Source organism: Apus apus, chromosome 5 (genome assembly GCF_020740795.1).
Source record: "Apus apus isolate bApuApu2 chromosome 5, bApuApu2.pri.cur, whole genome shotgun sequence".
Lineage (NCBI taxonomy): Eukaryota > Metazoa > Chordata > Aves > Apodiformes > Apodidae > Apus > Apus apus.
In genome coordinates this window covers 50325304-50337648 of record NC_067286.1, presented here as the reverse complement: position 1 = coordinate 50337648, position 12345 = coordinate 50325304, and the positions used below count along the sequence as shown (strand labels likewise).

Here is a 12345-nt window from a genome sequence, read left to right as displayed (position 1 = left end):
AATACAGTACATGCAACAATGCAAACCCCCTAGGGAAAAGTCCTCAGAACACAAACCGCTCTACAGTGTTCACGTCAGTAAGCATCCTTGTATCCAGAACAGATTCACATCAGGCAAAGAATACATATTTTGCTAAGGGCTGTATGCCATAAAAGGGTGAGCTACAATAAGATGAATAAAAATACGTAATCACATCAATCAAACATCAGCAAACACAGAAACTACGATTACAGCCACAAGTTCATAGCAGGGAAGAAAAAAAAAAAATATTGTCCCTGAGCTGCTTATTGCTACTATCCTGCTAGAGGTCATGATGCCCTGAAGTGGAATGGAAACTATTCAGCTGCTTTAATGCAAAGTCTGGCAGCTTGTCTTAACCTGCTGATGATTTTATGATAAGCCACCAATCTTGCCATCGACATGGTTGAGATGCACCTAGATATTTTTCTCTCCTTGTTTTATTGGGCCAGCAACATACAAAACGCAGCCAGAACACAGCTCCAGTTAGATCCGCCAGAGACCACCAAGCTGAAGCTCTAAAACATAGATCCTAGACACTCAGATGCCTCTCCCTCTCTTTAGGTACATAAATCCATTCAGTTTCAATGGGAAGTTCATAAACATCCCTGACAATCTGGTCTAAGGAAGCCTGGTTCCTCAACCACAATCAAATTAATTAAGATTACAACAAATGACAGTCCAATTTGCTACCACATTCTTATTAAATTAGAACTTGCTCAGTGTACTAGGAGAATGTTACCTAATCAAAACTGAGTGCTCTGGGTAACAGTGATCTAAAGTTGAAGTTCAGTCATGTCTATGCCATATTAAAGTGACTCTGGCCACAAGGAGAGCTACTGAGTTGTTTCCTTTTGCTTGCACAACTGTTTCTATACCCACAGGATTAGCCAAACTGAAGAGCTGACTTAGCTGAAAACTAATCTGACAAAAAAGGATCAGCTTTAGCTAGATAATCTTGTCTATCTACATCATTACATAGTTATCTGAAGAATAGTACTGGCAGAAAAGGGGAAACTGAAAGCAAAGTCATCTTCTAAATATATTAATTAAATACATATATATACAGAGAGAGAGAGAGAGAAAAACTTGTTAGGATTATAAAAATTATAATTAGCATTGCAGAATGTAAAACCAAACTATGATAAGTAACAATAGAAAACCAATTAAAATGAAGCCATATCCCTATGGAAGTGAGGTCTCAAACAAGACTGACGTGTCACTGTACTCATCATGTGCTAAGAACATTTATAGATATGTATTTATGTCATACTTAAGAGACAACAATGCACAGAAATTTACAAAATCTGTGACAATACATCATGGCTAGATACAGACAGACAAGACATTTTAGAAATACAAAATAATTGTTAGATGGATACAAACCAAACCAAAACATCATTCAGGCACACCAAAAACCTAGAATGTACTATTCTCTCCAAATTGGATGTCACTGTATCCTTTTTCAGCCTACAACAGTAAAACACTTCAGAAACAGAAATCCAGAAAAAGCAAGTATATGACAACTTTGCATATAAGCAGACCAGAGTATCCAAGTTCAAAAGTGGGGAGGGTAAGTTAGGGACAAGTTTTGGAGGGAAAGGAGCACGTGAAAAGAGAAGAAAGTGGTTGGGGTTTTTTGTTCAGAATGAAAGCCATTAAAATGTGATGAGTCCTTTCAGACTTTCACAGAAAATAATTACTAAACATTAGCCTTGTTGTATCATACAAAGGTTTCACTCAGTATTAGTAAGTTCCATTGTACCATACAATCAACACTAAAGATTTCCGCCTCAGTAAATTAAAAATCTACAACCTGCAGATTAGGGTTACATAAATAAATGGCAATATGAAAGACAATGTGACACAACATTAAGTATTTTGATACTATTTGTAGATATTAAAGGAAATACATTTGCTTTCTATCATTGTTTTTGCATACTTTTTAAATGTATATGGAGACAGCATCATCTTTTCCAAATGGAGCACAACACAGACACCATTAATGATTCATTTCAATCTCACCATAGTCATTTTTATGGTGGGATTTTCAGAAAATGCAGTGCCTTTTTCTGGAACATCAAGGACAGTCCCACACAAGGGACAGCCTGAAGGACAGAAAATAATGCATCTGTGTGAGAAAAGACGGAATGCCACAGAATGACCAGACTGACGTTATTGTCAAACAGGATCAGGCAGGGGCATTGTACTACAATAGATTAAAAAATGCCAGATGAGCCAAAAATACATACCTTTTTACATTATATAAAGGATAATACCTATGTTACAGGCAGTTTTTCAACTCTTGATTGCTTATACTCCACTCAGTACAGGAAAGGCAATACACTATTGAACAGCCAAAGCTTCCACTGGATTATTGTATTAACATGCCTGGACAATCACAGCAAGTGATTCCCTTACAAAAAGCTTATCAAGCAGAGATGAAGCTACCTTTCAGCAATGAGGACAATGCAGAAGCAAAAAAGAAATCTTCATTACAAGGAAATTAATATTACGTCCCCAGAACAGCCGCTCAAATAGCAAGGAAGCATATGAAGATGTCAAGAGAAGTTCAAGACCAGGTTGAAAAGAACTTAGTAAGATCAAAGATATGAAGTGGAACCTTTTACCCTTTAACAATCCAGTAAAGACATATTGCTGAAAACATTATATTTAATTTGGAAAAGAGTAAAGTAATGTGCTGCTACACAGGGAAAGAAGAAAAAAAAAAGTCAACTATGCTGAAGGCTGTGGGGTAAAAACCAAAATTTAAATGCATCCTTGGCAATGATACGCACCACATGCAAACTGCTTCCCCTGAATTTCCCTAGAATAAACACAGACTGCTCTGATTACAGGAACTACTAGCAAAGCAAGTTTTCAAATCCTGTATTTAATCAAGTTCAGCACAAAAAAAAACAACAAACCAACAAACATAAACTAAACTCACTATCAAAAGTAGTATCAGTGGACAAAAATGCTTACCTAAAATATTGTCACATGTCCCCAAAAAAAAGAAAACTAAGAGCCTGAGAATATCTACTCTAAACATAGAGGACAGGCACAGACCAGAAGAGCACTTGAAACAGCAGAATAAGCAAACTGAGAGGGAGCTGCAGCTGGCCGTCCAATTACTAGGTATTGTTTAAAAACGCATATTCAAATAAAAATCCTTCAGATCTGTTGTCCTCTCAAAGGTGACTTACACAGTAGTTGAAAGATCTGTATTTTAAACTACCAAAATTTAAGTTATTCAAGTAGCTGCAAATAAATACTTTAAAGAACAAGAGGGATGTAAAATGAAAAAAAACATCACACAGAGAATTATTAATATAGCATCTCCTACAGTGTTTCCTAAGGACTATAAAATTAATCTCCCAAGTTTTCTCTCTTGGAAGCCCAGATGTATACAGAATGCTCCAACAGCTCTCTTATCAGTCTGTGGTAACTGTTCATGCCTTAAGAGTGAATATGAAGTCGCTGAATTATAGGTGTTATTAATGTTAACATTCATGGAATCTTGCAAAATCAACTGCAGGGAAAAAGATGAAATACAACTCAGTGTTGGGGAGGGCCACATTAGAAACTCAGAAAATAAATGTTTATACATGTATGCAGGCACCCTATTCTATGCATTTAAAAAAAAAAAACCACACCAAACTACAGTACCTATTTTTATCTTGTCTATACGTTTAATGTAGCACAAAGCAAAAACACTACTACAGAAAGACAGAAAACAAAAGGAGTGAAGAGTGAAGCACTACAAAAGCTGTATGTAAGCATCACGGTCAGCAATGTTTCACAGTAATATTTTAGGAAATACCTGAGTAGATAAACAGCCCTTTCAATATCACTGAGTTCTTCATCAACTGTCAGTCTTTCTATTTCTTCTGGCGTCTGTCGAGCGTGAAATAGAGGTTATGAGTTTACAATGCCTTACTATTTTGTAATTTGAATCTTCTTAAAACAACCCTTTCCTCCCCACATACTCAGGGATAGTTCCATGCGTAATTTGAATGTAATCCTTGAAATCTCTAGCCAACATTTCAAATTTGATCAAATAACTCTCTCACCAGAAAAATATGGAATGTAATAGAAGTACAGTTTCATGTCAGACACTCTCACTTAAATTAATCACTTATAGTATAAACAAGTCACAGATAAAACAATCTAAAGACCTAAGTTAGTCTATTTTTTTTCAACCTTAATATTCTCATGCTGGAAATACTAAGTCCCTGCCACAGAGAACTCGAGCCTGGTTATTCCAAAATGACTGAAAACCATTTTTAGCATCCTAATGCTGTAAAAAACAAACTGCCTCTTCAGATAGCTGTGCATAAATAAAACAGGCACGATTTGTAACGGACTGTAAAGCATCGCTCTATTTTGAAGTATATACCTTCAGGCTCCTGCGTATTGGCCTCTCTATAATAGTTAGTTCCTGCAGGTCTTCTATGTATCCAAATAAATTGCTCTGACTAAAATCCATTTTGGAGAAGAAGATTATCGGATGCATGTAACACCCAGAGCCCTCGCCACCCGCTCCTCGCCGCCCGAGCCTCTCATGGCACTGCCGGCGGCAGGACGGGCAGGGCGCGCACCCCCCGCCCGCGCCCGCCGCCCGCCCCCCGCTGCCGCCCGCGGCCGCGCCTCCGCGCGCACCTCAGCGCGCACACTGCGGCAGCGCGCGCCGCCCCCGCCCCGCCGCCCGCCAAACTTTCTCCCCGCCCGCCGGCGCAGGGAGCGGGGTGGGCGCCTGCAGCCCCCGGCCTCGGGAGCCCGCTGCAGCCGGTGTCGCCTCGGCGGGGGGTAGTTTCCAGCCAAGTTTCCCCTCTTCGCGGGCCGGCCGTGCCCGCAGCCGGTGGTGCGAGGGGGCCGGGCTGCCTCCGGGCGCGGGAACGGCGGAGCTTCTCCGCGCAGTGCCAGGGCTGCGGGGGTTGCTCCTCAGCGCCGCGGCCGGGCGCGGAGCGGAGCAGCCCCTTCTCCACGCTGCGCGAGCGGTGCCTCCGCTCCCCCCGCCGCGGGAGGAGGGACGGCCGCTGCGGTGCAGTGACGCTCCCCGCCCCCGTCCCGCGGCGCAGCCCTCCCCGGCAGCGCGGGGGCGAGCGCCACGGCCCCCCGGCTGGGCCAGTCCCGCGGCCCGCACGGCGCGGTGCCCGCGGCAGGGCCGACCCAGCACCCCCGGGCGGGTCGCCGGGGCAACGCGGGGCACGACAGCGGCCTCCGCGGCCCGAACCTGCCGGAGCGCGGCGGTACCGGGCCGGGCAGGGGCCCCGCCGCCCTCCCGGCAGCCGGTACCCGGGCGCGGCACCGCCCGCCGCCTCCCGCAGCCCCGCCGGCCCCCGCGGCCTGCTGTGGGCTCCTCTGCCACAGCTAAGGACTCCGTGGGTTTTCCTTCGCACAGCGACAGCCTCGCTGAAGCTCCCCTTCTGCTGCAGCCTGCCCTGCGTGCTCTTCTTCCACTGCCACCACCCTCGGGTTGGAAACCCTTTCTAGCAGTCCTAGGACGCCTCACCTGCCCTGCTACAACAGCTCTCTTGAAGCAGAATTTCACAGAAGAAACCTATAAGCGTCGGTTTAAAAGGCATCTAGAGACGGTGCTTAGGGACATTGTTGGGTGGTGAACTTGGCAAAGCTAGGTTAATGAGTGGACTTGATGATCTTACAGGTCTTTTCCAAGCAAAACTATTCTGTCATTCTATGAAAAGTCCAAAGCAGGCTCCACCCCAATGAAAGCTTTTATATTACCCTTTAAAGAAATACAAACAAACAAAAAACACCCAAAACAAAACGAAACACCCCAAAACAATCAAACAAAACAAAGCAAAAAAAACCCCAACTTTTACGTCCTTGGCAATGAATTGTGCATCTACAACAAAGCCATCACCTGCATTCTTGGTAACTCTTGATTCTTCACGTTTACAGTCCTTTTACCTGACTCAGGTTACACCCTGCTCACACTTGGAGCAGGGCAGATTTCAATATAGACATTCATACATCCAGCTGGGCCTTGGATGCTGTAGGATTTATCATTCTGGCTTACAGATACGGAGTTAATCGGAGGTACCAGGTAGAGTATTTATTTCAAAATAAAGGTATGCCATTTTTACCCGACTGCTGAAAAAATAAACATGGAAAATGCTATCTGTTTTAAAAATGTAATAAGACAGCTTCTTCTGGGGTGGGTTGGCAATGCAAAATGCATACAAGAATGCATGCAAGAATCAACACACAGTTGTGCTTAGCATTTATCCAGCTAAGTAATTCTCCAGGCCTCAAGACAAGTGGCCTTTGCAGTGATTCTATGGAACACAACTAAACAATCACACACCAGGAGTTAAAAACTCCCAGTCAATATTGTGCAAGGCCTAATCTGAGTGGGTGCAACACTTCACCATTACTGTGAAATTTCTGCATGATCTGGTAAATTTTGTTGATAAAGTATAAAAAATAATTCCAGAAATTGTAAGGATTAGATAATACTATGTAGTACATTGCCTAGAGTTTGGTTGGCTTTTGTTTAATAATTGGTAAGTACCTCAGTTTTTATTTAGCAAAAAGTTAATGTGGTCCTTTGTGCATTACTTCTCTATATCCTAATAGGCCAAATCCTGTGCTCAGTTAAACCAGTAAAATAGTAAAAAGCTAAAACATCTCAATTAATTTCAAACATACAAGAGAAATACTAGCATAAAAAATGTAACCCAAAGTATATATAAATAATTTAACTGTTACGTAATAGAAAATCAAAACCTTTTGGAGTTTTCAAGGCATGATGATGAAATAAAATGATAAATGCTATTTACAACATCTCCTTTGCATTATACTTTTAACTAGGGAACATCATCAAACAGCAAATTTAATACTCATAACTGAACCTAAGCCCTCTCAGAGTAGTTAACTAACTAGCTCCACAAGGGAAAAAAAAAATATTTTGAATGTTCTCTTCTCAAATTCAGAATTGTGACATGCAGACTTCAGCCAGTAATAAGTATATAGGAAAATATACAGAAATCCCAATCTCAATTAGTTAGAAAAATCCTTTTTCAAGTTTTTTCACAGCCAATTTGTTGTTATTTCACCCTGTAAACAGTTCTCATTAAAGAGTCTAGGGGACCAAAGACATTTTCTTTTGTGTGCCTTGAATTAGGAGCTCATTGCAGTATTCAAATCAGGTATTTAATAACTTTCATATTACGTTTTACATAAATGTTGTAAGCCACTAAAGAAGAGAGTTTCTTATAAAAATGTAAACAGCTCATTTCATGCCTTTAAAAATCTGTCCTTATAACTCAGTCCACGGAACACTGTGCAAGCATGACTCCCATTGATTTTAAAATCAGTAGATAGGTCAAAGAGATCTACAAATATCCTGGAAACCTGAAAAGCAGAATAAAGGCAAGATTTTTTTCTGAAATCTGAATATGGGAGGGACCAGAATAAAGATAACGGAATTTGCTTGCCCCCGTTTCAATATAAATGTATCTCCTTTTGACCCACATGTTTGCCAACCAGAAAAACAAACAAATTCAAACAAACAAACAAAACCACACAAAACAAACATATAGGCTTGCACATTTTGTTCCAAAACCACATATACAAAAATGAATCTGTTCTGATAGTAAATCTGCAGGCATTTTCACCCAAAGTGGTCTGTTATGAAAGTCACGGATGACTTCCCTTCCTCTACTGCTGCTTTCAGCTCCTCCCTTTCCCACTACAATCTTCTCTCAAATAAAGCTTTGTTTTCAACTTCATTCTAACCTTGCCATAGCTGTTTTATTAGAATGAAGAGTTATTTCATTCTGCTTTTGTGAAATCCTGAGTGAATTAGAATCTCCATTCTAACACAGGAGTTCTGTAAGATTATGAAGCCAGAACAGAGTTAATGTTAAATAATCCTTCATTGATGGAGACAACTGCAGAGCACCTGAGAAAATGGCAGTTATACCTAGTACCACTCATGCTTTCTAAAGCAATAAACTCAAAATGCAATATAGACTAAGACCAAAAAAAAAAAAAAATAGATGGGAGGACTTTGTACTTGAATAATTATTCAGGTAAACTGACTCAACCTAAGGTGAAGGCATTTTTCATGTTGCACAGATGTACAGTTCTCAGCAGTTAGGTTTCTACCTTCTGACAATTGCTCTAAAAGGTTGTGATTCTTACTTAACCTGTTACACATTCCCAAAGAATTAACCCACAAATTAAATTATTCACAGAGAAGTTGAAAATGTAGAAGTCTCAGCTAGAATATGAAGGAACTGGTTTAGAAGATAGGGAAGGGCATGCCAAGAAATGCTTTCAGGCACAATGTGTGCCCTTCAGACCAAAAGCCAGAATTTCTTATGTAATGGCCAAACCAAATGAAAAATTCAGTGGAATAGTTCTGGATTATGTTGGGAGACACACAAACAAAACAAACGGCAATATTTTTGGCCAACTTGAAAGTTATGCTTTCTTTCCAGGGTGTTTTTTGTTGCATTGTTTTCTTTTAATTTGGACTCCTGAAAAGTTTCCACAAAGGTCAAAATTAAATTAAACATTTTATTCTTAATTTCCCCTTTTTTTTCTGTTAATGTTCCACAAAAAAAACCTTTCATAATGTACACTAGGTAGATTATGCGGTGTGTAATCACTGTTCTGCTCAGGACTCAGCACCTAAACTCTGCAGAAGTTCAATTCAGTCTGGCCAGAGCCACTATTTCCAAATAAGCAACCTCTGACTGGAATGGCTTGTTTTGTTTGTTTGTTACAGTTCACCAAGCCCATAAAAAAAATGCAGCTTTCATGTTCCATCTAATGCTTTAGCCTTACAAAACAAGATTTTTTATTTCACTCCTATTCCAAGTAGGAATCTCTCCGTAATCAGTGATGAGTGGTTTTTCAAAAACTCCATGTTGAGGCAAACCTGCAAGAACATTAATCTAAAATAACCATGCACAAAAAAATCAGGTTCAGAACAGTGCTTGGAACATAGCATACAAACTTCAGCAGGAAAAAATATTGTTTAGGATGTTTTCCAATTTGTTGCTAAGAAACTATCACTTCATTTTCCTATTGTCATATGCAGAAAATTCCTGATTGTTCTTTTGCCACTCCGGTCATCTCATCATAACAACTACATAAATAAAAGAGGTACAAAGGAAAAAACACTGGAATGTACTGATGCGTTCATCCTCTGTAAACTGGTCTTCCATATTCTCTCCTGGAACTTAGTACTCTCTAGTAAGATCAAAAAAGCAAAAAATATTATTTTTCAAGAACACAGAAAATATCCTTACATTTGTTTTTCTGTTTATGTAATAGATAAAATTCGTAAGATTGCAACCCTTGCATTCTTCATGTGTTTCTGTACAAAATAGTAATGTTCACCTCCTACAGTGTCTAATCTGCAACCTCACCAAAAGTAGTTAAGAACACATGCACAAAGACAGGATAATAACAGAGCAAATAGAACGTGCTATTTTTCCTCATACCTACCAACCATTTGTAGGATTTTTGACCTGTGAGTAGAAACTACTCTACAAAGTTTGAGATAATTATTTTCTATTGTAAAAAAACACCTTTTTTTTTTTTTTTCCCCCAGCTTTACTGTTTTTCAAACATACACAAAAAGAATAATTTATTTACATTTTACAAATAGGAATGACGGCAAAAAATCTAAATTACATCACTATTTCAGTAAGGAGGTCTATACAACATTATACCTAGAATTTTCTCTACCGCTTACAATGATCAGGGAAGGGAGAACACCTCTGGAACCAGTAACACATTAAAAGGTACTGGGCGTGGTACAGGGTCTGGAGCTCAACCTTCCACACAGTGAAATGACTGGTGCAGTCCCCAAGGCCAGCTTGTACACTCCCACACATTTCCCTAGGTCAGGCCAGGCGTTAGTGCTGGCCCAAACACTTGCCCATAGGCAGTAAGGATGCAAACACCCAAACTCCAGCGCTTGAGAGTTTACCCACAGGGAGATGGTCAATCCCTACCTGCCTGCCTCAGATCCAAAGACTGGCACTGCTACAGAGGTAGCCGAGGAGTCCAGTTCCTTGCTATGACAACCATGAACACTGTCTGCTATACACACGTCAAACATCATATTAAAACTAACAACTTTTGCCTCCAAATATTCTTCACTCATTGGTTGCCATAGAAACTTCATATTTCCTACCTAAAATTACTGTTGGCCAGTTTATCAAGTTTCTTCTTGTGCCAGTGTAGTCCTTTAAATTATTCTTCCTTTTTTGGTATTTAAAGACCAGAGTCATAGCTTCTCTAATCCTGGGTTAAACAAGCTGAGCTCAGCAGTTAGTCTTCACTCCTAAAGCAGGCTCTTCATTCCCCTGATGACCCTAACAGTCCTCCTGGCATCTGCTGCAGTTTGCCTTCACCTCTCTTGAATTAAGGTGACCAGAATATAGTATTGCAATAAAACTTTCAGGGAAGTTATGGCTTCTTTGAGGAATGTTTGTACAGGAGTTAGTTTACCACATATACTACATTGGCAGCTCACACTTCTCTTGTGGTCAATTAATACATGAGGTCATTCTTGTCCACAGTGATCTAAAACTATTTAACTGCCATCTTAACAGTATAAATTATCACTATTAGTCTTAGCTGAATGGTGCTGCACTTTGTATGAATAAATTCATCCAATTATTCTGGTTCTCCAGGTCCTTTCAGTCTTCCTGACATCTTAATTCCGCTCTGTATTAATAACTGTGTAGTCAGCAAATTTAATATTGTATCACAGTTATAAATTAAATCAGATTAGCCCACAAGACTTTAGGAAATGTCTTCAGTAAATTCCACATACCTGCTAGGTTTACACACACCAATGTGTTCCCCCAGTTGAAACATGCATTTCCTTTCCTCATTAGCCAACTCCTATTCCTTGACATTATTAATTTCTCATATAGAAAATATGTTGAGGATATCCAGATAGAATCATACAATCATTTTGGTTGGAAAAGACCTTTAAGATAATAAAGTTCAAACATTAACCTAACACACTGCCAGGTCTACCACTAAACCTTGTCCCTAAGCACCACATCTACATGTCTTCTAAATAACTCCAGGGATGGTGACCCCACTCCACCTCCCTGGACAGCTTGTTCCAGTGGCTGACAATCTTATCAGTAAAGACATTTTTCTTAATATCCAATCTAAACCATTCCTGGTGCAACTTGAGGTAATTTCCTCTTTTTCTATCACTTGTTATTTGGGAGATGAAACTGACACACAGGTTTTGGTAGTAGCAGAAAGCAGTAAGGTCTCCCCTCAGCTGCATTTTCTCCAGGCAAAATAATCTCAGCCTCTCGCTTTAAGACTTGTGCTGTAGAGCCTTCATCAGCTTCTTTGCCCTTCTTTGGACACACAATAGATTAGATGAACTTAACTTTTCTGCCCATAAACCCAGTTACTCCATCAAGAGACACAGCTTGACCTCCCCAAAGGGGAAACCCTTGGTTAACCAATACAGCCTTTTATTTCATTCCCTGTTCTTCATAACTTTATCATTCTTCTCTTTAAAATACATTCTGAAGCATCTATTGCATCTGACTGCATTTGTGATCACTGCAAATGTTTCCCTCATCTTAGATGAAGGTCTTTTTGCTAATCTTCAATCACACAGAAAAATCTTCACCTTGATATAACTGTACTGCAAATTTCAAGTCTTTGCAATTGTAAAGAGTTAAATGTGCCAGTACTCTTCAGTCTCAGTCCTGGAGATTATCTTGTTCTCTGGACCTTGTGAACACATTAGCTGAAGAAGCATCACCATGTCTTTTATAAAGCACACTATATACCAAACGTGCTTCACAGAGGTAAGTAACACATTTGTGAAGTTAGAAGAAAAAACAAGGAAAGAAAAAGGAAGGAAAAAAAAAAAAAGAAAGAAAAAAGCACCACAGGCAAAGGGGTGTATGTTTTCCAATGAGGTTTAACAATAGAGAGGAAATTGGAGAAATGTAGGACAAATGTTCTAGAATGCTGCAGAAGACAGCAAGAATCTAAACTCATATTGTCCTCCAGTTAACAACCTATCTCCCAGACTTTTTATTTTTATGGTGCTATGCCTCAAGATCTTGTCTCCTTACAGAACTTCTGAATGTAAGAATAAAAGTCTGAAGCCTATGAGAACCAAGATTTTACCTTCTCACTTCAAAATGAAGACAGGCCTCATTTGTCACTCACACCAGAGCAAAATCTACAGCCTGCAAAGCACAGGAAGCTTCATGTAGCCCACAGGCCAGTGGCTGCATGTTTTTTTATCAATATAAGCAATGGTAGAGCAACATTATTTTGTTAGCAGTA

The 12345-nt window shown here is 40.0% G+C and overlaps 1 protein-coding gene across 2 annotated transcripts in view; it reads right to left on the bottom strand.

Annotated features, from left to right (window-relative positions):
- Window positions 1-4619, bottom strand: part of PPP4R4 (protein phosphatase 4 regulatory subunit 4) — a 64504-nt gene extending 59885 nt beyond the window's left edge. Inside the window, exons 1-2 of one of the 2 annotated variants that reach the window (XM_051621950.1) lie at window positions 4418-4619; window positions 3842-3915 (exon numbers count right to left, since the gene is read on the bottom strand). In XM_051621950.1, the coding sequence (XP_051477910.1) occupies window positions 3842-3915; window positions 4418-4534 (191 nt within the window). In that variant the 5' untranslated portion in view covers window positions 4535-4619. Of the gene's footprint in view, window positions 1-3841; window positions 3916-4417 lie in introns of those variants that run through there. The other variant, XM_051621951.1, reaches the window with a different exon arrangement.
- Window positions 4620-12345: the final 7726 nt, after the last annotated feature.